At 45.6% G+C, this 27,188-nt stretch overlaps 1 protein-coding gene across 2 annotated transcripts in view; it reads right to left on the bottom strand.

The window, feature by feature from the left end:
• Positions 1-892: 892 nt before the first annotated feature.
• The window catches only part of NFYC (nuclear transcription factor Y subunit gamma), a 92,955-nt gene continuing 66,659 nt past the window's right edge, over positions 893-27,188 (bottom strand). For both annotated transcript variants that reach the window (XM_060258215.1, XM_060258216.1), the window contains exons 3-10: positions 26,159-26,230; positions 18,881-18,994; positions 17,277-17,372; positions 8,423-8,596; positions 7,085-7,243; positions 3,755-3,862; positions 2,010-2,069; positions 893-1,783 (exon numbers count right to left, since the gene is read on the bottom strand). In XM_060258215.1, coding sequence (XP_060114198.1) covers positions 1,664-1,783; positions 2,010-2,069; positions 3,755-3,862; positions 7,085-7,243; positions 8,423-8,596; positions 17,277-17,372; positions 18,881-18,994; positions 26,159-26,230 — 903 coding nt within the window. In that variant the 3' untranslated portion in view covers positions 893-1,663. The remainder of the gene's footprint in view (positions 1,784-2,009; positions 2,070-3,754; positions 3,863-7,084; positions 7,244-8,422; positions 8,597-17,276; positions 17,373-18,880; positions 18,995-26,158; positions 26,231-27,188) is intronic.

Genomic DNA, 27,188 nt, shown 5'->3' with positions numbered 1-27,188 from the left:
ACTTCAGGTTACAGGGAGAACAAAATCATTGTGTGGATGGAGACTACAATGGTGATCAGGCAGCAGTTTTCTGCAGCAGTTTGGCTACACCTAGTCCCATCCACGCCCCTGAGAAATGCCATCAGGAATCCTTCCCTGTTAAGCTGCCTTTCCCTTCCAGTTTAGATTTTTGCAGTCCTTCCTACTGACACAGATAGCGAAAGTGTGGGCATGCATACAGTCAAGCAACAAGATATGGGGATATGCCTGGCTAGGACTCAGCCATGGCACAGAGGGCCTGCATGTTTGCTGGCCTCTCCCACAGTGCATTGCTGCCACTTACCCAGCTAAACAGACAACAGAAAGAAACTCTACCATGACACAGCAGCAGGGAGCTGCAGAGCGGTAGAGAACAGCCTAGTGGCACATGTCAAACAAGCACCATCCTAAGCAGAGTTACACCCTTCTGATTACACTAACTTCCATGGATTTATAAGGGTGGCACCATTTCAACCTCCAGGCTCGAGCTGAGAGATACTTGCCACAACAAGTGCTGGATCCAGGACAGCTGAAAGTGGACTAAATGGCGTCTAACTCTGCACTGCAGGGGTGGCCATCTCTTTAGGCCATGGGTGGCTAACGGTAGCTCTCTAGATGTTTTTTGCCTACAATGCCCATCAGCCCCAGCCAGCATGGCCAATGGCTGATGGGAGCTGTAGGCAAAAAACAGCTGGAGAGCTACTTTTGGCCACCCCTGCTTTAGGCTATTAAGCTTTGCATGCGGGTATGTGATTTAAATCTTCTGCCTCAGGCACCAAAATGTCTCTGCTCATCTTGGGTGGTTGGCTGTGTTTTGGGCCGGGCAGCCAATGAGACGAGAAACAGTGAGAAACAGGCAGCTGGACTATCGTAAAAAAAAAAAAGTTTATTGCATTTCATGCAGCTTTTAAATACATGCATTGACTTTATACAGTTAACCAATAACTCATAGTTGTGTGTCTGAATTCTCTCAAGTGATTCCAAAATAGTGTCAAGCCAACTTTAAATCCTTTAGAAAATAGATTGAAATAGGGATGGCTGGATGGGGGAGGCTTTTTGAAGCTGCAAATACCAATACTTAGGCATAGGAATTTCTTTTTTAAAAACTGGGAAACTCCATCACACACACGCTCATATACACACATATATACACACTGATGCAGTCTTACTGAATGACAAAGGGAGGATGTGTTTGTCTAATGCTAAGTAGGGGCGACAAGACAAGAGTTCACTGGTCAGAGAAGGACAAAGAAAACATGGCAGGTTGTTGAATGAACAGGAAACAGAATAACCGTAATGCTCAGCAAATCCCTTTTTGTTTTTTTAAAAAGTGGGTACCAGGTGAAATTACAGAGCAATGCAGAATTAGCAATTTCTTTAAAAAAAAAACAAAACAAACAAAAACACCCCAAGAAAAATATTGCATTATTGTCCATTTGGAGGATCTCTTTCCCTCCCAACAGACGGAAGCAGTTCGTATCATTCAATTACAGATCACAGCCCTTGGTGGCTTTGGATCAAAGGAAGATATATAATTGGGGAAGGGATCTGTGAGGTGGGGGTGAACAGGGTTGAGAGGAGTCTTCAGACCAGGCTGGCATGACAACTCAGTTGGTGCAAGTTCTGTCCCCTCTGCTGGGCCAGCTCAGTCTCCTGTGACCTGGGGGGCCTGTCCATCTGTCGTCTGATTGGTGGATTGGATAAACATGGGCTGGGTGATGTCCTGGCCGGCAGGCATGGTCACTTGCTGGATCTGGTACAGTTGCTGGAAGACAACAAAGCAAGGAGATCACTTAGGTTTCCCTCCCTCTGATGGATCCACTCTACAGTGTACGCCACCTTCAAAACTCAGAAGAAGGCAAATGTGGAAAAGCACGGCAGGCGGGTGAACCCCCCTAGTTCCACTCTTGCTTTGCTATTACCAGAGTACCTCTTTGTGGAGCAGCTGTGATTGAAATGCCAGTAGCTGCAACAGATTTTGGAACTCATACCTGTCCATCAGTAAACTGGCTGAACTGTTGCTGTCCCTGTTGAACTTCTGTCTGTGCAATCTACAAGACACAATTGTTAATATATTTAGATGAGCAATCCCACTCCCATAGGAAGGATTCAGGGCAGAAGACTTAATTAAACAGCCACACAATGATGTGTAATACTGGAGACTGCTCTGAAGAAAACAGCTAACTTCACAACCCCAACAAAGCTCTTCCTGGTTGGCATCCAAGCCCTTTGCAAACGTTAAGCCTCCACATTGCTCTGTTAAATTATTTGCCAGCTGAAAGAGTCCAAGAGGAACAGAGAGGTTAGAACTCCCTTGTTTGACAGATGGAGGCCCTACACAGGAAGCGCAAGGCAATTTGCAAAACAAATTCCTTGCATGACAGACACTGTAAGGAAATAAAACCACAGGTGTGTGGGGTGGAGGCAGGGACAAAAGAATCATGGTGTGCTTTAGGTGTGTGTGATAATTTCATTTTAATTTGCTCGTGTGGAAGCCCAGGCATGCTGAAAAATCAAGCCAACGTTCATGTGAGCAGATGAGAAACAGAGTGCTAAGACCACCCTTTGGTGTAAACTTTCAAATAAGTGAATGGGGAGGATCTTACCATTTGTCCTTCACTAGTGCCCTTTTTGGAGGAAAGGGGTGTGTGTGTTTTAGGAGAAAGAGAGAGACAAACAAAGGGAGAGAGAAGAGGATGAAGCAGGAGAAAGATACATGATGTGTGGCACAGCATCATGTATGAGATGAAAATGGGCCCCAGGTCTGAGGAAACTGAAGATTACAGCTGCACACAATGTGACTGTTGAAAAAGTTATTAGTGGCAGCTAAAGTAGCTCTCATTGGATACTGGAAATTAGATAACAGTGCTTGTACACAAATAATGGCTGGCTGCAGGCTGGCGAGTAGCTGACATGGAAAAAACCCTAACCTATATAAGATGGCTCTGAGAAAGAGGAAAAGAATAGGATTTAGCTGAATTTGCAAAAGAAAGATGGTGATGGTAACAGCCGTATTTCCCAGGGCAAACCATACCTTTTGTGTTCTATCACTGTTAGCTGGGCAAAAGATGTAATCTGAAAGTGGATGTTTCATTTAAACTGTAAGCAGTTAATCATTGTCTGCACTAGGGGTGTGCAAAATACCTGAAAGATACCTTACCAGTATTTTTCAGGTATTATTTAAGTCAAATACAGATCCCGCAGATCCTGGGACCAGCTTCTCCTACAGCATGGTTTAAACTGTGCTTCAGGAGAAGCCAAGCCAGCCCCAGGGGTGGGCTGGCTTTTTTTTTTAACCTGGTATTTTTTTTCTCAAGTCTACTGCACTGGAAAAAATTGGAATTTCCAAAAAATCCTGGCTTCAAATACTGTACCTTTACTGGGATTCAAGATTTTTTGGGAACTACTGAAATTTTTTCAGGTCCAATAGACAAGAACTGAAAAATACTGGTTGTTGGGGCTTTTTGCATACCCTTAGTTTCTATCAGTAAGAGGGAAAGCCTACATAGGGTGGTTTCTGGGAGGTGTCTTGTATACACATGCTTGATACATGAAGGTTGAGGTAACCACAGACTTTCTGATCCTGCCCCCGGTAAGGAGATATATCTATGCAAACTGCAAAAACTAATATCTATATATATCAGAAAATCCACCCCTCTGTGAAGCCCCAGGTTGTTCCCCATCAGTCAGAGTTATGTTGCAAGCTGCTCTCAAATCCTGCAGGACCAATCTATACCTGCTGTGTGTTGGCTGTTAGCGTCTGGATCTGGCCCTGGACCACCTGAGTGCCCGACACGGGCTGAGCCAAGCGGATATACTGTAGCTGGCCAGCATTCAGCTGAACCTACAAACAGAGATGGGAGGAGAGGAGAGAGTGACAGGTCAGTTGCTTAAAATGCATCACCTTGCCTTCTTGATTCAGGAAAACACAGCAACATTCAACAGGATGAGATCAGCCAAGTAAGGCCTCCAACCCTTCTGACTTACAAAAGCCACAAGACTTCCCCCCACCTTTTATGCCCCTCTTCCCATCCTAAGGTGTCTTTTTAAAAGGAGCTCATGGAGACTAAGAGAAATTGTAAGATAAGTATTTAGACGTATGTTTCCAAAGCTAGTTTGGCCTGAGCTTGGCCAGGATTGGGTGCTGAGCAGAGTCAGCCAACGTTAGAATGTGGATGAGAGACTGCCAAAAACAACTGGCATTGCTATGCAGAGGAAAGCAATAGCAAGCTCACTCTGTTCATCTCTTGCTTTGAATATCCTATGGCTGGGGTCACTGTGAGCTGGTTGTGACTCGACAGCACATTTTTTCTTCTAAAAACTTTCCTTCTGAAACCAAAGTTCTGGGGAGTTTAGTGGTTTCTCCAGCACTCCGTGAAAGCATCCAATATTTGTTCCTTTAAGCAATCACCCCCTGCAGCAACTGTAAACTTTATGCAAGCACAAGCTTCTATGCAGCCATATTTCAGGACTGAAATATGCCTGCAGAAGGGAAAAGACTTTTGCAACTAGGCATCTAGTTAGATTTTAACTCGAATAACTAACTCATTGGAGCGAATCGATTCCCAGGGGCTCAACATTGCTCTGCTGTAAGAAACCACAGATTCTTTGGTTCAGAAGAGACCACTTAAAATTACATTCCCCCCACCTGCCAAATTGTTAAGGATCCCTATCAATTTGTATCTGTAATACTATTCTTAACGTTTCCCCAAGGTGCAGCAGTTATGTTCTGCATACATTTGGTGTAGATCTTCATGTAAACATCTTGTACAGCACACACAGTGGTTTATTATTTCAGGGATTTCTTCTTCTCTTTTCATGTTGTTTTATGGATTGCAAACGATGCTGGTTTTATGAAGAAGGGCGGAACATAAATAAAAACCAGAGGGCCAACCACAATGTTAAGTAAGCTCTGGAAATGGCGGAAATAGCATTTGAATTTTTACTTGCAGCACTAAATATTATTTATGGCTCAAGTATGCTACACAGAAAGCGATAACTGTTTTCTTAGCTATAAGCAACCTGAAGACAGGCAAAACGAGGCTCTGAGGAGGAACACCCAAGAAGAACTGTCTGAATGGATGAGGGAGGGAGAAGATGATGATGATATTGGGTTTATATCCCGCCCTCCACTCTGAAGAGTCTCAGAGCGGCTCACAATCTCCTTTCCCTTCCTCCCCCACAACAGACACCCTGTGAGGTGGGTGGGGCTGGAGAGGGTTCTCACAGCAGCTGCCCTTTCAAGGACAACCTCTGCCAGAGTTATGGCTGACCCAAGGCCATGCTAGCAGGTGCAAGTGGAGGAGTGGGGAATCAAACCCGGTACTCCCAGATAAGAGTCCGCACACTTAAACACTACACCAAACTGGCTCTCTGGAGGCCACTCGAGACTTCCTTAAAGCCCCCACCCAACCCACAGCTATCTGTACAGCAGGGGAGCACCCAGAATCCTCACACACAGCGAGAGCTGCGCTCTGAGGGAGCTGTGGATTGATTGTGCTCCCCATCCAATACTGGCCCAAAGAGAGGGCCGTAACAGGGCATCTCAGCCTTCCCCTAAACCAACAAAATGGGATTCTCCACGAGTAAACTGTAGGCAAAAAAGAAAGAAACGCCAAGGTAGACCATCACTGCCCGTGAACAAGATATGACATAGCTGGTTTGCTACGTAGAATATACAGAAAGGTTGGGTTCCAACTGAGATAGAAATTAAATGTCTTGACTTGAAGGAGCTGGCCAAAACTTGATTATACCTGGGAAATGCATTATCACCATCATGTTTGGAATTGGAATCTTTATTCAAATTGAGGAGTCTCAATCTTCACTGGAGAACTCTCTACCTTTGAAAATTTATGCTATAGACCTCTCCATTTACTGTTATTTTGGTCCTTTACATTAATTGTGGAACAGGTCCTATTAAGCTCATATAAGAGGCTTTTGTCCTATTAAAAGTTTGTTATTGGACTGTTCCACTTCAAGCTGTTATATTGGGCATATATATGACAGCCTTTATCTCGGCATTTCTTTCCTCTTTGCCCCCTAAAACCAGGCAACCACAGAAGGAACTGATGGAAGTGCCTACATTATTCCTGCTTCTTTGTAGCCTTTGCAGTTTGCACAGACATGCTGGTGGCTGCAGCACTGGGCCGCTGCTAACAGGAGGAAAAATGCTTCTAAGATCTTCCTGATACAGGATCCTTCCTAGAAGTTTGCACCACTCAAATGGTTCCTTCCCTCCCCAAAACACATTCCCTGGAGTTTGTCAATCACTGGCATAAGTCAACAGCAGCAAAACAATGATGACAACAAGGGTGTACAGAACAAAACAGAAGTGGGAATGAGAATCAGGAAGGAACCAGAAAAGGACAGAGCAGGGGAGGGGCCATGGCTCAATGCACAATTTGTGTGATGGTCCTACTCCAATCAACACCCTCCACTCCCATCTCCAAACTAAAGGATCTGAGCTCACTAGTGCTTGGAAAGAACTTCTCTGCTGCAGAGAAAGTATGGTGCTCACCAGGCTAAATATTGGAATAAAGAGTTTTGTAAGCTCTTAGAAACCAGTGGGGAGTCGGGGCAAGTTTGAGAGACTGGCCCAGAGATGATTTCACATGTTAAGAAAAGGCCGTTTCAAGGGATGCCAAGGTGAGTTTCTGGCCTTCCATCTAATGGAAACATTAGATGTAGGGGAAGCATATGAACAAGTGACCCCCTTAACTGCCTTATGTTAGCTCTTTCTGAACCTCAAAGCCCAAAAGATGAGGAGGAATATAGCAGAGCTGGCTTGATAGCAAGGAGGCAGCCATTTAGGGGAACAGCAGCACAAAAGGCTGCTCAGTGAGAAAAGAAAGCAATGGGGGCTGCTAGGTTATTTTTAATGCTGGGTTGGAGATCCAAGAGCTGTCAACTCAAGAGAGGACTGAATGCATGTCCTTTGAGCAGAGCGAGGGGAAATATGTCCTTTCTGCATTCAGAACTGTGCCTCAGAAGAGAAGCATTTTTTGAAGCAGCTTTCAAACGGAGGAAAGTTCACTGCAGAGTCCACAAATAACTGCAGGTTTCTTACTGGTATCTGCTGGATTTCGCCTGTGTTGGTGATGATCTGCTGCATCACTTGCATGGTCTGCCCGGTCCCACTCTGTGCCGGCTGCGTCTGCCCTTGCGGCTGCGCCTGGACAATCTGCACCTGCTGGCCCTCGCCCACTTGCATGGTCACGGGGGTGGTCTGCGGGAGAAAAAGAGCACAAGGAAGGACTCTGAGTACACGGCAGAACAAAGTGGCATCCTCAGCCTTGACAGGCTCCCATAACACTGCCAATCTGATGGGAGAGTGTACATGTGCACAAGAACACACACACACAGAAGAAAAGATAACTGGTTTCCACAAATTAGGGTTTGTAGAATCTTTCGGGCTCAAGTGCCGTGTTCTACTGGAGAAAGTTTTTCTTCCAGACGTTTCGTCCTCAGCTGTGGAGAACATCCTCCACAAAGTCACCACTGGGACAGAGGGGGGCGGATATGAAACAATACACTGATGGATGATAGGTTGGCACAAGAATTTCAGTATGGATTTTCAGATGTTTTGCTTGAAACATATGAAGAGCAGAAGTGGCCTAGACTTTAATCGACCCACTGCCAGAGTTGCAGTGTTGGAACCCAAAAGTGAATGCCAAATGGCAGCCATTAGACTTCCTGGCCACAGAAAGCTACCAAGCCTGCTCTAAACAGCTGTATTCACAGAGAGGAAAAAGCTCACTGCGTCCCAACATGGACAATTCAGACATGCAGACCACCATGCTGGAAGGCCTAAGGGCAAAAAACGCAGAGGAGACAGAGGACTTCTTATCCCACCTTGAATGGGGCAAGGTGGGGGGGGGGGTGCACAACTTTTAGTGCTGCACTAATTTAATTCATTCCCCCTACAGCTTTGCTCCTCACAGATAATGGGCAATAAAAATGTTTTTACAGCTCAGGGCATCTGGAGGTGGCGAAGAGCAAGCTGGGGGAATTTTTCCCAGATACTTTTGTCCCAAGAGTCAACTTTATCTGACTTGTTCTCACTGCCACTGCTTTATGCTTTTGTCGTCCTTAGAGGGGCTTTATTTTAAAACTGTACAAATATTGCAAGCAGGCAGCTTTGGAGCCCAATAGGAAGTTTGCAGTTGTGGGAGGGGAAACCCACAAACCAGACATGCTTCAACACGACCAACTTTGGTGGAATGCCCACTGCCTCCTCAAGAGACTTTCAGACCCCCAAAGGTTGGCACCCATGTATCTGTTCCATGAAAGGCAGTCATTGCCACCCAGCACAAGGAAATGCCACCTGACGCAAGGGGATCCTTGCACTGGCTGAAGGTGCTACCGTTGGCAAACTGGTCTGTGGGACCCAAATCCACCTACTGACCTGCCCCTGCTGAGGCTGTGCAATTATGATCTGCCCGGGCTGAATGGTGGTCGTAGCAGTGGTCGTCTGCTGCCCTTGCTGCTGCCCCTGGACCTGGACGGCGGCAGGCTGCTGAGCGAGTGTGAAGTAATACTGGACGGGTTCTGCTGGAGTCACAGCCTGGCGCACCTCTTCCTGTGCCACAGAAGAAGAAGAAACCAGAGTGAAAAAGCCAGGCTCAGTGGTTGAAGCTCTCCTCTTGTTAGCCTAGGAAAAAACAGACTCAAGAAATGCAGTGAAACCCAGAGCATTTCCAGATTCCTGCAAAGTCAACGTTTTGCTTCCTTGCCTGACTGAAGTTGTGCATCAGTAACTTGCTGTGTTCAGGCAGTCACAAAGGTGACTTGCTCTCCTGCTCTTCAGCACATTCTAATTTGGATGAGGCAGGGGGTGAACGCCACATGCAGATGGGGGACAATATCTAAGATCCTAGCATAGTAGAAAGAAGGGGGAGCTTATAGATCTAGGACAGGGGGAAGGGCAGAAACATATGGAACTGCTCTGAAGGTCTGAGCTCCCTTCTGATGCACTACCAGAGTATTACTACATGCAGCAGAAGAGCTGGTAGCACTTTAACTGAACAGCTAACATGATGATGGAGATAAAAATAGGGGGGGGGGGGGAATGAAGAACAAGACTTCACTCAGTACTTATCTACTGTGTGACTGTGGGAAAGTAATCTTCTCTCTACTAGCCACCTGACTGCTCTCCCGCAATTTTTTTTTTAAATAATAAAAAGCTTTATTAATATAAAGTTCAAGATACAAGTATGAAAATGCATCGGCAGATGTGTAGTATGTACCCATATACAGCCTCCCGCAATTCAGTTTTTGTGTGTGCTTCCTTCACCCAGGGAACTTTATGAACCAGGTGGGATCTGAACCCAGGCACCCTGATTTTAGCCCAACGCTCGCACAACAGCTCTGGCTTTTGCTTGCTCTAAGCATAAAATGAAGTGGTACCTCCTTAGGAGGAGGGAGGGACAGAAAATCTGACAAAGAGAGACGCCTCCCACTGTGATCTTGAGGGGTCAGAACACTTCTTGGTGCTGACTGCCAAAGGGCTAGTGCAAGGTCTCATCTCCTCTTGAAGCATGAGGCTTAGCAGAGCTGCATCACCCTGGAGCTGCTATGTGCCCAGGAAATTTTCTGGACCCTACCAACACTACAAATTAGCATTAACAACAAGACCCTATGAAAACTCAGATAAATTTGTCCAACAAACCTGATCCAGGTGTTTTTTTTAAAAAAAATTACCTCCCTCCATTTTGAATATCTCCTCGGTAACATTGCAGGAAAGAAAATTTGGGGACAGGAGGCTTTGCAGAGAGATCTCCAGCCCCAGTTCCTGCCCAGAAAGAAGGAAGACTGGCATTAGACCGCAGTTTTCAGGATGGTCAGTCCATGGCAGAAGGCGTAAACAACCTTCTCCCAGCCACCGCAAAGTCACAGCTGAGAGTGTAGGATGTTTACACGTGCTGCTGCATGGGATACACTGGGTCTGCTGAGCTCACACAATGACCTGATAAGAGATGGCGGCTTGTAGACCAACTTCCACTGACTTTCCTGTGATCTGTAATGGCCAAGGGACATGAGTCTCAGCTGAAGACAAAAGAAGCCTAGAAAGGCTGAGGTTGGAAGCTAGGAGACCAGGATCTTGCACCCTCTAATAGATGGTTGCTCGGGCTGAATGCAACGCTGGTCCAATGGCAACTTGCCAGACTCAACATCCTGCTAAGCAAAAAGGTACGTGAAACAGAGAAGCCCACTGAATGTGTCAGGACACCCCGAAATATTCCCAGAGCCCTTTTGAAAGCCCCTCTTGTACCTGAGGCTGCCCATCACTTCCTCACAGCCAGCATCAAGTTCAAAGTTTCCTCTGCCCCAGGAACATAGTTTGTGTGAAGAGTGTTTTTCAGATTATTCTAAATATATCTCAACAGTCATTGCCTTAAGCCTTCTCCTAGACATACAGGTATCAAACTAATTTCCTTAACATGCTTTTTTAATAAAACAGAATACATGGAGCTGTTTTTGAATGACTTTTCATATCACAACTGGATTTTTAAAATGTGTTTTTAAAAATGTTTTTTTAAATGCTTTTATTGTATTGTATTGTTTTATTATATGTTGTACTCCGCCCTGAGCCCTACGAGGAATGGGCGGAATAGAAATTTACTAAAACAAACAAATAAATAAATAAATTTTAAATGAAATGTTGCTGAAAAATTCATCATCACAAACAGTCATACTAACCTTTGTTGAGGCCGTCTTGGAGTTTAGCAGAGGCCAAGAGGCAACGCTGCCAAGAATGGCTGGAATGGATTCCAACCACATCGCGTCAGGCTCTCCTGTGTAGTCACCAGACTGTGACAAGGCAGCAGCCCCTGGCTCTATAAAGTGAGCTAGCTAACTTTACAGGGCGGGAAGTGTTCCTTTAGGATACAATGAGGGTTGAAGACCAATTGCTACAAAGAGACTGCCCCTTTCTCCTCCTTCGTCTAAGGCCAGACACTGTCATGTCCCCAGCAAAGGTGGAGTTGATGTGCTCACGCTTGCTCAAAACGATCGCAAAGGGAGAAGCTGATGCTGTTGCGTTACTATGGACTGCAAACAAGCAGCCACAACAGCTGCTGGCAGGATGCAACCTGGTTCCAACTGGTTCAGATGTAAAGCCATTTTTGCCCAGAGCACTGTGAAACATTAACCTGGAATGCAAGCTATTAAGATGCACAGGGTGACTTCATCCTGCCCCAAAGCTCATGGAGCTTGGAGCAATCACCAGGAGCAAGAGATGCAACTGGCAAACTGAACTTCAAGGAAGCACCTCGCATTTTTAAGGCCAGGTGGAATTGCGTGAGGACATGGGATTAATGAAAGTGGGTGGGATTGGGCTGGATGATTCCTTGTCAGAGAATGAGGACACCATGGGGGCTCTATCCCATGGAAGACAAAGCTATGATGGACCCTCAGGTGGACCATCAGGAGCTGTAAGGGAACTTGAGGCGAACTCACGAGCAGGAGCCACCACCAGAACTCGAGATTGCCGAGGGGTCCATAATGAAGAGTGGCTGACTGCCAACACCATGGTCAGCCCCAAGAGCAGAGATTACTTTTGCATTACAGAAGCACAGCTCAGATGGCAGCGTGCAACAACTAGCTGACCATGAGGCATCTGGAGACCTAGATCCACCACAAGGTTTTGCAGGATGCTGGACAAAATCCATTCGTGTGTGCCTGCAGACTCCAGGTTACTGCTACAGCTGCAGGCACTCACTCCTATAAGTAGCTTCAACTCAGCTCTTGCTATTCTAGGATCAGCAACTCTGATAAGCTCCTGCTATCTCTGCCTTGATTTCTTCCTGCCTTAGGTCCCTGGGTATGAACAGAACACCCACAGAATGTTATGGCCCAGTCTTCTTTAGCAGTGGCTTCTGGTTAACACCAGAGTGCATACCACAGCTTTGCCTGCAGATCTTTGGATCCTGTTGGTAGCAAAGAAAACTCACTCTCCCACCTGACATTTTGAAGGATGGGGGCAAAAAATTAATGCAACCTGCTGGCTAAGCAACACTTTGGGTTGTGTTTTTTATTTACTGATTAAAATGCTTATATCCCACCTTTCCTCTTGGTTCAAGATGGCTTACAATAAATAACAGCCTAAAACATCCCCAGCTAAAATCAAAGATAAAATAACAAGTTCCTCTCCTCTCCCCTTTCTATTCAAAACAACATATTCCTACGAGCACTGGATGAAAGTTAGTACTTCTGTTCAGGGCACAATTTCATGTTCCAAGTTCAAACACTAGCTCAACCCCTACACCAGTTTTTATGGGTAGAAAACACCGCAAGGGTTTCTTGATTGTTAGCACTGAGTAGCACTGAAGTGTTTCCCCTAAGTTGAAAATGCCAGCCCTGCTATCCCACTACAGGCTGAATAGAGCCCTTCTGCTATGTTCTGAACTACGGGGAATTTTCAAGACATCCAGAGTAGAAGGTTACTCTAGTGCCAATTTCAGAGGTTATGGTTATATGAGACTGCTCAGGCAAAACCACAAAAGGAGTCCTGCAGCACCCAAAAGATTAACAGACATCTTATTGCATAAATGTTTGTGGACCAGAGCCCCAATTTATCAGATGCGCAAAGAGAATTCATCCAGGCATTTGAAGAAATGGGCTGTAGCTCGTGAAAGCTTATGCTGCGATAAATCGGCTCGTTTTTAAGGTGCCGCAAGATTCCTGTTTTGCTTTTCTGGCATCGTTTTACCAGCTGCTTCCAAAATTCCAAGCATGTGCATTCTGCAGGAATGGAATTTGGAAGCAGACGCTCCCTGTGGTCATCAGATGACAGAAGCCCAAGCCACTGCACTGAAGTGGGATTGAATTTCAAAAGGAGCGGGTGGCTCTTACAGTGATCCTGGAGATTCAAGCTTCCTTGGAGCTGTAGAAACAGCACTATTTTAAGGATTCCAACACAAGCTTTTAGAGAGCCTCAGACCTTCACAGCAGCAGTCTTGAACTAAAAGGAAGAAAACTGCTCCCACACGATCTCACATTCTCCTTGGCTTGATAAATTCAGCAGGAAGAGCTTCACAGCAGAACAACAATTAGTGATCCAACAACTAACTGCAAGAAGCAAATGAGTAAGTACTGCTTGTGCCTCTCCTCACTCAACTTGAAAAGTATACTAGATTGGCCATTAACCCTGTAATTTTCTTTCTATCCTAGCAGGGGATTCAGCAAAAAAAAAAAAAGTGCAGACATTCATCAAGATCATATTGTTCAGAGGCACCCAAAGACCATCAAGAAAGGCTCTGAAGGAACGCAACAGAAAACCATCTCTGTTTCTCACTTGCCTTGAAAGCCCCTTGCTGGGGGCATCATAAGTTGACTGAGATTTGACAGCACTTACAAATGCAATTCATAGGACTGCTATAAGTCAGAAACGACTTGATGGCACACAGAAAACACAATGATGTGAAACTTAAAATCTGTTCATATTGGTTCCATGTCACCTTGGACTTTCTCCTCTCTGTGGTCTCCCCCACTATCAACATTTAGAGTGTAACCTCCTTGGAGGCAAGGACCATCACACAGGTGGATATTATCAGCATCAACAAAATAAATACACCACTGCTGGAAGAAGGCCAGTTGGCTTGTTTTCCTGGTGTCCTCCTGCACGCACTATTTCAGCCAAAAGAAAAACACGAGGAGGCAGGGAGATGTGGGTGAGGAACCATATAGGCCACCTTGAACTCCTTAGTGGAAGGAGAGGAATAAAAAGGCAATAAACAATCATGACAAATCAACATACTGACAGCTACATAATGCCAAAGATGGGGTCTGTATGGAATATTTTCGTTGACGGATGTATTTATTTTTATACAGGTGGTTTAGTGGAATGTTGCAACTTACAAGCTGGATCCTGAACATATGCTGTGCCTGAAAGTTGCCTCCCGCCCAGGTGGCTCTTTGATACAATCCCACTTCCGTTCAGGAGGACAGCGGCAGCCTGCTGCTGTAAACATCCGACTGAAAGCCCTTCTGAGCACTGCACAGCTTCCAGTCAAGGATGTTTACAGGAGTGACGACGGCCCAGAAAAGACACAGGAGATGGCAGTCCTAGGATGGGGAAGAAGACAACGCTTGCTCTTTGCTGTGGGGAGGAAGTGGTCCACAAAGCTTCCTGGAGGAACCAAACTCATCTAGAGGACAGTGGCGCCTGTCAATATTCCCTCTGTACACAGATACTCTTTTGAGCAGAAGTTTTTAAAGCATTTGGCCAAAAATTGACTGGTCCAGCACTAGCTCCAGGCAGCTGTGAGAAAAACGTCAGAAATCACTACCTCCTTTTGGCATCTGATCTCTAAAAGTCAGCCCCAACAAGGCTAAGAAGAACCGCCACATGCAAACATCAAGCAGCCCTGAACTTTGACGAATGAACAGAGCGCCTCCAACTCATTCACCAGGCAAGCAATCACCTGGAATCAGCTCCCAGCATTGTGTGCAGATTACTGCTTATGTAATGGAAGCCCGCTGTGCAGGTAATCAAGTGCCCAATTGTGTACTGAGCCGGTGGGGGGGTTGCTCAGCACTTCAAAATCAATACGCATGCTGCTTTCTGAGATTTCTAAAACATTCAATTACCTGCCTCGAAAGCAGCAGCAATACCGTTTGTCACACTGACATGACAGGAAAAAGACCAAGGGCTTAAAAGAATAAGCTGTGGTGAATACAACTGCACAACCAAACCCAGCCTTGCTAAAAAGTAGAGAGCAGCTGTAGCTGGGGTGTGCGGGGCTATAAACTTTGGGGATATTCCAGTGCCTCCCATTTATATCCAGCAATTTCACCACCAACATAGCTCCCTTATCCATTCTCTGGTAAAAGCAGAGCGTTTGTGTGTGCGTGCATCCTGTGCTTTCCCCATCCATTAAAGCTGCTGTCAGGCTGCTCTACGGGGGTGGTGGAAAATAAAAGTATTTGAAGGGTCTCCTTAAATTGAAAGCAGTATTCTACATGTAGCGGCCTAATACCCCAGGCTACCATGATCTTGTCACAGCTTATAAGCTAAGCATGGTTAGTACTTGAATGGGAGAACACCGAGGAAGACTGGGGCTGCCATGGTGAGGAAGGCAACGGCAAACCACCTCTGAAAATCTCTTGCCTTAAAAACTCCATGGTTCTGGAATCACCATGCATTGGCTGTCAAGCCTGGCTAATTCTGATCAATAACTAATGGTTTTAGGGCCTGATTAGAAGCGGACCTGGGAAAGATCCCAGAGAACCAAATGTTGTTAGTTTATTATTCTTTCCTGGCTTTCCTCTTGCTTTATGACTGTTTAAGTAGAGGGAACAAAGCAATCAGCACCTTCCCATGAATTCTCCTCCGGGAGGATGAGCCATCTGGGCATTGCAAGGCCGAATGCCTGATAACGCCCTGGGAATGTATGTAGTTTTGATATTCTATGTGTGAACGCTCCCCTGCTTCCCCCTCCTGCAGGAATCCCTTTGAAGTGTGTCTTAAAAGTTGTGTATCAATGTATCGGTTTCATTCTTCTCAAGCAATGGCTCTAGCCAAAGTATTGGTCTATCAATAAACATAGTCTTTGTATCAATTTCGGCTCGTCATTGAACCCGCATGTGACCTGAGAGTACGTTATTATTATTACTGTGCTTGGCCCCCGACATTCTCTGCCCCTGGTTTGCCCGTGGAAGGAGTCAAGGTTGCAGCACACAGTGTAGAAGTAGCCCTGCTGCTGTTCACGTCATTGTTCCAAGCACATGTTCAGAAGTCAGGTCCTTTCTGAGCCCGACACTGAGCTACCAGGAGCAGGAAATGGCTGAGTGTCTGCTGCCAGAAGCACCATTCAAAAAATCTCCTCTCAGATATGCAGCCATGTGAAGCTTGTGAGAATGGGTCAGAACTTGGGAGGGAATGGAGGCTCAGGACTGTCAGTCCCAGAGGGAGGGCCCACACGCTGCCTTTCATTTTCCATCAATGCTGCTGTCAAAAGAACTTTTTCAGACCTTAGTCAGAGGACCAGGAACTGTCTCCCAGGGTGATGGCTCTTATGATTTATGTAATGAGTTGTGACCTTTTTTGTGCCTTGAGAATGCCAATGGAAAGGCAGAACATACATTTAAGAACATTAATCTGGCATTCTAAGCAGGCAAAGCAGAGGAAATCCCATCTATGTACAGGAACTACATCCTGACTCTGTAAACAGATTCCACCGTCTCAGTGTAAGAGACAGAGGAGAATACATTCTACCACTGCTCGGCTTGTGAAGCTGCCTTATACTGAATCAGACCATCAGTCAATCAAGGTCAGTACTGTTTACGCAGACTGGCAGCAGCACTCTAAAGTCTCAAGCAGAGGTCTTTCTCATCACCTACTGTCTGATTGTTTTAACTGGAGACGGACCCTGGAAACCTGCATGCAAAGACATTTTACTGTAGATGTAAGTAAGTATTTCTCTGACAGTTTTACCTGAGCTGTGCCAAATATTTGCTCATTTTGGTTTTCAGGATGACATTAATTGGAGGAGGGAGGTTAAACATCCTGAAACAACCTGCCACACAAATACTGCTATGAACATTCACTTTTCTGCCATTATCTCCCCCCCCCCCCACTACTCTTTGGTCTCTTTCTCCCTTTTGGAAGGACTTTCTTCTTCATGGAGTGTAAGATTCAAGTCCAGCAGCATTTTAACGAACAACTAGGTTCTCAGGGTACGGGCTTTCAAGAGTCAAAGCTCCCTTTGTCCAATCTGATGAAGGGAGCTTCAATGCTTGAAAATGGACACCTTGGAAATGTTGCTGGTATTTAATGTACTGATGCCCCTGAATCTTGTTGTTCTACTGCAGACCAACATGGATACCCACTTGAAACCTTCTTCATGGAGTGATCCCGGGCAACCATGGATCATGCAGTGAGTGTGATGACATCATAACTCTGCACAGCCAGTCAGACGTGACTGTGAGTTGACATCTCAGAAAGTTCTGACACCAACTGTTCCACAGCAGATTTATGAAACAAAAGGAGATCTATAGTTTATGGAACTGTTGGCAAGCGATCCTTGTCAAGCAGAAACTTGCTCAAAGAAAGGAATTTGGGGAGATGCTCTCTGAAGAACCAAGTGTTTTAATCTCTTGCTGTCATCCTAAAACCTGCCCCCTCTCCAAGGAACCACAACCAAGTGAGGGTGGGAAAGTCCTTTTGACTGACAGTGATCTTGACAAAAAGAGCCCCTTTCTGTTGAATCATGCCCCCCACCCCCGAAAAAACAGGGCAAAATGATTTCCAGCCTCACCTGGCGTTTGGGAGGTTTAAGCTCATCCCTCGGAACAATGTCAATCAGAAAGTCAAACTGATCAAACTTGGTTATGGCCATGGCAATGTCATTTCTCTGTAACAAAGAAGAAGAGGGAACATTCAGAATTTGGATATGGGTTGCTCAGGTTAACAAGCTACAGAGCTTCAGAAGCCTGGAGTACAGTTGACAATAAATAAACAGACTCTCAGCAGACAGAAACATTAAGAAGATCTGCAAGGGGAAAGTTGCTTTTGAACTTTCCAGATCTTTATTATTTGCTGGTCTGCGAAAGCATCAAATACAAGAGTCTTGCATTTTGCAAGGTCATATGAGGCTCTTCTCAACTGTACTCAATATCATGCTTGTGTATAAGTCAAAATAAAACACCGTTCCCCAGACTAACCTGTGCAACTTCGTGAACTGCACAAAGAGCCAAGGGTTCTTAAACAGGATTGCAGGCAGACTTCATATGCCCTTCCCCATTAGTACATTTGCTCCCACAGTTATATATAGGTGAGCCGCTACTTCGCAGTAAATCAATAACTACACAAGCTGCATTAGCAACATTATTCTAGCACTAGTTTTTGGGACTGGGTCCCACTTCCTCAGATGCGAGAGCATAAATTCAAGGAGCAGGAGCACTTAAGAGGGATTTTTAGAGGAGTTAGGAATTGTTTTTACTGCCTTGAAGCTATGTCTAAATATTAAACTGGCCCAGTCGCATTAATTAGCAAGAATAGCCTAGCTGTGATTCTAAGAGAAATTTGTCCTTGGGGGTTGCACAGAAGTTCAATGGGGCTCCTAAAATGAACACAAGCTGAAGCCAGAAGCTCAGTGTGGTGGAAGAAACAGAGAGTTTGCAAACAGTGGGTTGCCCTCACTACAGCGTGGCACAGACTCTGATACTGACAAGCTGTTGATGCCACTGCTCATCCGCCTCCAGTGTTTGCGGTGCTCTGGAAGTGGGAGAGAAAGTTACTTTATTAGGTTATTTGGGATATTTTTATTCCCTTCTATGCACATAGCATTCAAGGCAAGTCAGGGGGAAAAAATAAACCCATTTAAACACATCTCTAAAACAACTAATAAGACAAACAAGGTAGAAATAGCAGGTGAAAAAAAGTGCAGTAGCACCAGAGAACAGTAAGATAAGAAAATGACAGTGGCAGCAATCAAAAACTGCACCAGTGGATCACATTGGCCAGCCTCCTGATCCATGTTTGAAATAAAAAGATCTTAGCAGAATGCCCACAGGCATGGAGAGAGAAGGCTAGGCAGGCTCCTAGAGACAGTTTGCTCTGAGCTTGCAATGTTGGGTTTCAACATATCTTACAGATCTGTTTCTGCATTGGAATCAACCTTTTGGGAGGAAAGTGACAGGGAGGAAAGAGAGGATAGAGAAAGGAGTTCAGTACCCCTTCTTGTCCTCAGATTTTCCATGGCTAAGCAAGCCCCTGTGCACTAGGGAACTGGAATAAAGGCGTTTTATTCACACCATTAGCCAGAAGAGAAGCTTATCTTCTCCCGAAACTTCTAGAGACTCAAAAGGCCAAGGAGATGAATGGCTCCTTAAGTCAACATAAAAGTAAGTCTTCTGTTACCTGCAAAGTCCTGCGTTTGTTGTCTTCTGTATGTATCCATGCCCGCAATGTCAACTCCGTGATGAATATCTGAGCAGCCTTGGCAAACAGCACAGGAGCTTCAGCACTGATCATCTGCAAGCAACAATGTCTATTTTACTCCCACTGAGAAAGCCCCCCAGATCTTGCTTCATTAAGGCCTGTCAGATTCCTTCTCCAGATCCAGGCACAATAGCTATCACTTATTACATTTTATTATACTGCACTTTCACCTCGTCCCAAAGAGCTCAGAAGGGCAGATGTAAATTATCCCATTTTATCCTTCCAAAATCCTGTGCAGAAAACTAAGGCTGACTGCATATCTATGGCCCACTGTCATCCAGTGAAGCTTTATGGATAAGCAGCACATTGAACTCCCTGGTCCAGCTGAACCACCAGCTACACAGTCTTGACTCTAAATCTGGAAGGTTACATGATAAAGAGGTCTTGTGGCCTCTCCAAGCCAAGTTGCTGCAAGATATCAAAATGAAGCGTTCTAGAGGGAGCTGTGAAAATCAGCTCCCAGTCTCCTAAGGGGTATGGAGGTCCCTGGCTTTACATTTCCCCAAGCATAAGGAAACAGCAGAACCACACCATGTCCTTGTTTAAGAATGGCCCACTGATACTTACCGTGAAGGTCCTTCTCCTCAGAGGACAGAAGGACATGTGATTGGGTTATTCCAGTGTTCCTTAAGGGAGGCAGGAAAGACTTTTTTCTCCTTCCTTTTGGTGCCTTGGAATGACCCTCCCCTTTCAGTTTCAGAACTCCGAACAGCAGTAGCAGTGTAAACACTCTGAACTAGCTAAAGAAAAATATAACTTGTCGAGAACATCGTTAACATAATAACTATAAACACTGAATACCTATTAGATAGTATTAATATGAGTAAATAAGTAAGGATAGAAGTAGATCAGCCAAAGTACAGATAGAGAAGATGATGAAGGGAGCGGCTATATGTCCTCCTGTCCTCTGAAGAGAAGGACCCTTCACGGTAAGTATCAATGGGCTGTTCTCCCTCAAAGGCGGAGGACATGTGACTGGGACCTTCTATAGCAGTGTCCCTCTGTTGAGTGGGTTGTCATCATCTACTGTGGTAACAATAAGCTGCAAGACCTTTCTTCCAAAGGCTGCTTCTGCCCATGCAATGCAGTGGATTTTATAATGTCTGACAAAGGTAGATAACTGATGACCATATTGCAGCTCTGAAAACCGCCTCCACTGAGGCGTGATTGAGAAGAGCTGTGTTTGTAGATGCACTGCACAATGAATGAGCTGTGATTCCTGTAGGCAATGGCAGCCCTGACATCTTGTAGGCCTCTCTGATACATGTTTTTAGAACTGCACTGATGGAATTACGAGACATTTTGTCTCCTATTTTAGGCGGAGAGATGTTAATGAACACACAGGTTGTGTTGCATATGTCCTGTGTTCTGGCAATATAGATCTTTAGCGCCCTTCTTACATATGCCAGGTAAATTCCTTGGGATGTTTAGGATGTGGACAAAACGTCGGTAAGCAAATTTCTTGAGAATGATGGAATCTCGATGCAGCTTTTGGGATGAATGTAGGGTCTGTTCTCAGAACCACTTTATCCTTGTGGAAAATGCATAGGTCTGTCTTAATAGACAGAGCACTAAGTTCAGATACTCGGCGAGTGGATGTGATGGCTACTAGGAAGAGCACCTTCATTCTCAACCACTTTAGGCCCACCTCTCGCAGAGGCTCAAATGGAGCCTTCGTAAGTGCCGTCAATACTGGGTTGAGTCTCCAGGTAGGAAAATGATGTATCTGAGGTGGTGCCTTCGCCATTGAGCCTAGTAAGAATAACTGAATGTGAGGGTGTCTAGACAACTTATATCCTCCCATAGGACGAAGAACCGTAGACAAGGCTGCTACCTGTCGTCGTAGAGTGGAAGACTTAAGGCCTGATTGAAGACCATCCTGTAGAAAGGCTAAGACTGATGCGATAGATGGAGACAATGGATCAATCTTCTTTCTACGACCCCATCTCATGAATGCCTTTCATGTGGTATTGTAGATTCGTACCGTCGACAGTCTCCTGGAGGCTAGGATGGTGTCAAACACCTCTGAAGAGTATCCAAGTTGTTGCAGGAATCTCCGTTCAATAGCCACACAGCCAAGCATAGCCATCCTGGATTTGGGTGCCAAATCGGACCCTGGAGAAGCATGTCTGGCACTATTGGTAGTTAGAGGCTCCCGAGTCGATAGATCTTGCATCATGGAAAACCACGGACGGTGGGGCCAATATGGAGCAATTAGGATGACTTCCGCCTGGAGCTCCCTCACCCTCTGAAGTGTTCTGGGTAGGAGAGGGATGGAAGGAAAAGCATAAAGAAGGCCCGGAGGACATGGAGATGTTAATGTGTCTATTTGTTCCGCTTCCTGATTTAAGTATCTTGAAAAGAAGCGAGGTAGTTGGCTGTTTGCTGGAGAAGCAAAAAAGTCCACTAAAGGACGACTAAAATGCTTACAGATTAGATGAAAAATCCTCAGATGAAGACTCCATTCCCCCTCGCATATGGACTGTCTGCTCAGCCAATTGGCTTGTATGTTGTCCTGGCCCCTGATGTGTTCCACCCTTATTGATGATAAATTCTTTTCTGCCCAATGCAGAAGTTTCATGGCCTCCCTGTGCAGTTGGGATGATCCGGAACCCCCGTTTGTTCAGGTAGGCCTTGGCCGACATGTTGATTGGATATGGCAGACTTGAAGTGAAGCAGAGCTAAACGAATTGCTCTGAGCTCCAGTACATTGATCGGGAGAGACCGTTCTGGGAGCTGCCCTGGACCGGGGAATCCTGAAGAACTGCTTCTCATCCCTGGAGACTTGCGTCCATGAATATCTCCTTGAGTGTGGTAACACTGAACATCTTGCCCTGAAGTAAGTTGTTCATCTGTGTCCACCACTGAAGGCTGGTGTTGACCCTGGCCGGAACTTGTAGAGTCATCTGTCTCTTTTCCATAATTGCAATCTGATAGGGACATAGAAATAGCTGCAAGTCCCTGGAATGAAGACGCACCCACTGGACCATGTCGATACGAGAGATCAACAGACTCATCAATTTTGCTAGTACCAGGAGGGTTGATGAATTACCGAGCTTGCGGTGATCTTGATCTTCTCGGCCTTGGCCACTGGAAGGGATAGGGAGTTGTTGATGGAATTGATTATGGCTCCCAGATGCTCGATGCGCTGAGTAGGCTTGTAAGGCACTCTTGTTCAAGTTGACCAGGAATCTGTGATTCTGGAGGCACCGAATGGTAGTTTATGTTTATGCTTTTCCTGATGTATATGTATGCAATCATTCCATTTTATCTTCTTTTTTTAAAAACCAATTTGCTCTGATATATACATCTATATATTTTATGCCAATAAAGGCTAACTTGACTTGACTTGACCTGAATGGTAATCTCTGTGGCCGATAGACATTTTGATTTGCTGCTGGAACGAATCAGAAGATTGTCGAGATAGGGATGGACATGTATCCCCTGACATCTCAAGTGTGCCACAGGGTTGATGAGTAGCTTCGAGAAGACCCTGGGTGCCGTGGAGAGACCAAAAGGCAAGGCTCTGTATTGAAAGTGGCGGCCCTCCATAGTGAATCGTAGAAAGTGTCTGTGTGCTGGATGAATTGGTACGTATAGATAGGCCTCTGTCAGGTCTATGGAGGTGAGGAATTCTCCAGGAAGTAGAGAGTCCATTTTGAATCTCAATGTTTCTATCTGGAAACGACGAAGTTTGACATATTTGTTCAGAAATTTGAGATCCAAAATGGCTCTCCAGTGTCTCGACCTCTTGGGGACCATGAACAGGATGGAATAGACCCCCCCTGGCCTTGTTCCTGAACTGGCACTGGTTCGATCGCCTGAATTTCCAGAAGATGGAGTAATGCCTGAGATATGATTGCTCTCTTGGCAGGCTTCCTTGCTGAAGGCGATCTGACAAATCTATTAGGGGGAATGGATTTGAACTTGATGGAGTATCCCTGGGATACGATTTCTAGAGCCCAAGAGACTGCCTGCAAAGCCTGCCAAGCTGGGAGAAAGTGAAGCAGACGAGCTCCCACAGGGAGAAAAGAGTAGTCATGTCTGTTTGGGTTTAGGGTCATGGCCCATTCTGTCTGACTTGTTGAAGGATCCTTTGTTGAACTTTGATCCAAAGGTACCTCTCTTAAAGGAAGGTTTGGAAGATTCCCAGTTGGATTTCTTGTTTTCTTCTTTCTTTTCTTTTCTTTAGTTTTTCTTTTCTTTAGTTTCCACCAGAATCTTTTCTAGTGACTCTCCAAAGAGTTTCTCACCGTAAAAGGGGTAGCCCGACACCATAATCTTGGAGGAGAAATCAGCCTGCCAAGCTCTGAGCCAGAGTAGCCGTCTGGCCACCGTGTTGGCTACCACAGCCCTGGATGCAAAGGAAATAATATCCAAGGTGGCATCCGCAGAAAATGAGGCTGCTTTGAGAGTTCGAGAGGCGCCCTCTGGGAGTCTTCTATTGTCCTCAGGCAGTAAGAGAAGCAGTTTTCTAAGCCAAACTATGGAAGCTCTGGATACTAAGGAAGCGATAGAAGCAGACTTGACAATCATTGCCACGGATTCATGTACTCTCTTTAGAGCGACTTCTACTTTCTTGTCCAAGGAGTCTCTAATGTTGCCCTGGCCATTCTCCAAAAGCAACTCCGAAGTTTGTAATGCTGCCACTGGACCATCCACTGCCGGAACCTGCAATAATTCAGTCGTGTAGTTAGGCAAGGTATAAAGCTTTTTTACAGTACTGGAAAATTGTTTGGTAGAAGTGGGCTTTTCCCAGTCTGTTCTTAATTGTTTTTCGAAATATTGGGGGAAGGGAAAAACCTTTTCTGAATGTTCCCCTTTTGGAAGAAACTCAGTATTCCCACTAGCTGTGGACTTAAGCCTTTTAGAGCTTTTTGGCTTCTCCTCTGTAGGGTTGTCACAAATCTCCAAGGCTTTTAAAGTCTTGGTCAAGAGGAATTGGTAGTCTTCTGACTTGAAGAAATGACAAGTTTGTTCAGGGGCATTACTATCCTCTTCCCCCTCATCCTGACAGAAATTCCTCTTCTTCCCTGTCATCTGTTTCAGACCCTGAAGCCTCTGAATCAGATGGGGGTTCTTGTGGAACAGGGCGCCCTAAGTTAGTCTTGCGGGCTGCCTTAGTGGGCCATGAAGAGGGTTGGGACGGAGAAGGCATAGAGAGGAAAGCCGCGCCAGCTATATTTATGCCTACTTGCGAGTAGAACCTGGTCATTTCCTCCTGCATAGCTTGCCTGAAAATAAGCATTGACTCAGGGTTAATCGCACCATGGGTCGCGGGTACATTACCCCCTTGACTAATTGTGGCCCTCCGGGAGCTGCAGAAAGGGTCCGACACTGACCCTGTGACTCGCCTCGGCCGATGCGTTGAACTGCATTGCCGGCTCTTCCTCTGACAAAAACACTTTGGATTGCTCCTCCAACATCATCGTTCTCAAACACTGAAGTTTCTTCTCGGCTTTGTCAGAGAAAGGAGGAGAGGAATCAGGGCAGAGGAGGACAGATGAATGTTAGGAGAGAAAGAAAGACTGAAAAATCAGGTAAAAAAGGAAGGATTAAGATGAAAATAGAGATTAAATGCGAAATAGAGGCAAAGCCTAAACTTTTCTGCTGCTACTCCCTAAGAGGCAGGACAGAAACTGAAAGGGGAGGGTCATTCCAAGGCGCCAAAAGGAAGGAGAAAAAAGTATTTCCTGCCTTCCTAGAGGAACACTGGAATAACCCAATCACATGTCCTCTGCCTCTGAGAGAGGAGGCATTACATTCCCCAAACAATATGCACAGCAGGTCAACTTCCTTTTACATGAAGCAAATGTTGTCTTTTGCTCCAAGCTGGCAGGCAGCACCAAAGTTTCCCTCTTGTTACTTTTCAAATGAACATTCCAGCTATCCTCAAGGCACGTGCAGAAACACAGTCCTCCTGTGACGTTCCTCCCTGTATGCGTTTTTGCTAATTACACAGATATCCTGCCCTTCTGCTTACAAAGCACTTACAAAATAGGAGGTAAAGCAATAACATGAATTAAATAATAAAAACCAACAATAAAACACACACAATAAACAGCAGCTGTATGGGAGAGGAAAGCATCAAAGGTGCAGCTGCCAAGGGTGCAGATGGAAGACACATGATCCAAGCAGCCTTGCTGAAGCAAAGGAGATAAGAACATAGAACATAAGAGAAGCCATGTTGGATCAGGCCAATGGCCCATTCAGTCCAACACAGTGTCACACAGTGGCCAAAACCCAGGTGCCATCAAGAGGTGGAGCCAGAACTCCAGAGGTCCTCCCAGTGTGGGACCCCAAGCACCAAGAAGGCAGGCTGGGTAATGCTGCAGCTGTCATCTTTAAATGCATCCCTGTGTCTTCCCCAGCATACCTGCTGCAATGAGCAGGCTGGAGAAGGCTGGAGAGACTGGGAGGCATATAAAGATGCTTGCCCAACTGCTCCAGCCTTCCTCAACCTACCTGCTGTGGCAGATGCACTGGGGAAGGCGCTGGGAGGCATCTTTAAATGCCTCTCCAACCTTCAGTAACAGGCAGGCTAGGGAACGCATGGGAAAGCATTTAAAGGTGCCTTCCCAATCCCTTCAGCCTTTATCAGCCTGCCTGCCACTGCAGGCACCCTGGAGAAGGCAAGGGAGCCCTTAAAGGTGGTCTCCTTTTCCCCTCTAACCTTTCCTTGGCTCTTTGCCATGACAGGGTGCTGAGGAAATGCTAGAAGGGAAAGGGATGCCTCTTTAAAGGACTTCCCTAGGCTTTCCCTTGCCCAGCAGAACACCGGGGGATAGCGAAGGCTTTAAAGAGGACTCCCATTTCCCTCAGGCCTTTCCCAGGCAGAGAGGGAGAGCAGCAGATCAGTTTCACTCTCCCTCCACTTAGCTGGGAAATGAAACTGACAGGCTCTGGCAGCCAAATATTTTTGGTTGTGCCAAGTATTTCCCAAATCCCAGTATGATACCAATACTGGGTATCAGGAATATTAGCATTTACCAATATTTTTTGGGTTTGGTTTACCAGAACCTGAAAAATACCAATTTTTTTCCCCATTTACACCCCTAATTTTGAAACATGGGCCAATTGAAAACCAGGCTGTGCTTTCTAACTTCAGGGGAGAAGCAGTTTCAAAAGTGAAATCCAAGTAGCTCAGAACCCATTCACAGACTATATGTCAGGTCAAGGATTTTGCTTGGAGTTTACCTTCACGTCTTCATCAAGTTTCATGATCTTCTTAATACGTGCCAAAGGAAGCTCCTGGACTCTGAAGTCTTTCTGCAGAGTTAAACAAGGAAAGAGAAAGGCTGACACTGCCTCTGCTAGCCAGCATTCTACACACAAGTGGAGGTCATTCAACTGTACCAAAAAGAAACAGACAATCACTGCAATGTGGCTTAGAAGTGTATTGTACCCCCTGCAGTTTTCCAAGAGCACCTAGAGATTCCCTGTCACCAATCAGGAAAAGTTATATTGAATATTATGTGTTATATTGTGAATAATGGATAGAATCTAGTAGCCACAGTGTCAACATCTGTAGACATTTTATACAATGGTTTTCAACAAGGGTCATTTTGTAGAAAAATAGGTGATGGAGCTCATCCAGGGATTGTTATGCAGCTGCACATACTAGTCAATGGACGAGGAGGTGGAACTTTCAGAAGGAGGAGGAGGAACTCTCAGAAAGGTTCAAGAGCTGCACTCCTGTGAGCTCCCACTGAATCTGAGGCCTGGTTTTCAAACATCTCTAGGGAACTCACGGGGCTCCTCGGAAGCTTCTGTAATGAAAGAAAAGCTCCCTTGGAAGACAGTGTGGCTATGTCTGCCAGTCTTCCTCTGCAATGGGCAGTCATGCACAAGGGCTGCTTGCACTCCACTTGCAGTTCCAAGTGGCTTGTTTGTGAGGCCCAAGACATTTGACTGGCATAATACATGAAGCATGCATACATCCTAAAGCCCACTGCAGCAAGTTTGGATTCCATGGCCTCGAGAAGTCAATGTGGGAAGATTCCCCTGAATCTAGAAAATATGAAATATGCTGGTCTTGGGGAATCAAAGAGGTCTGACAACCACTCAGAAGTTCTACCTCTTACCAAGGTCAGACACAAGACTGAAATGGGTCTTGTGTCACTTCCATTTATTTTGCTAGGGGTGGGGGGTGGATCACATCCAAGATCACCAAGGTAGGACAGTCAAGAAGACACTAAGATTGCAGCAAGTAGCAGGAAAGCTGAAC

Source organism: Heteronotia binoei, chromosome 17, assembly GCF_032191835.1.
Source record: "Heteronotia binoei isolate CCM8104 ecotype False Entrance Well chromosome 17, APGP_CSIRO_Hbin_v1, whole genome shotgun sequence".
Lineage (NCBI taxonomy): Eukaryota > Metazoa > Chordata > Lepidosauria > Squamata > Gekkonidae > Heteronotia > Heteronotia binoei.
Note: the sequence above shows the minus strand (reverse complement) of the source record. Positions and strands in the feature narration are given on the sequence as shown.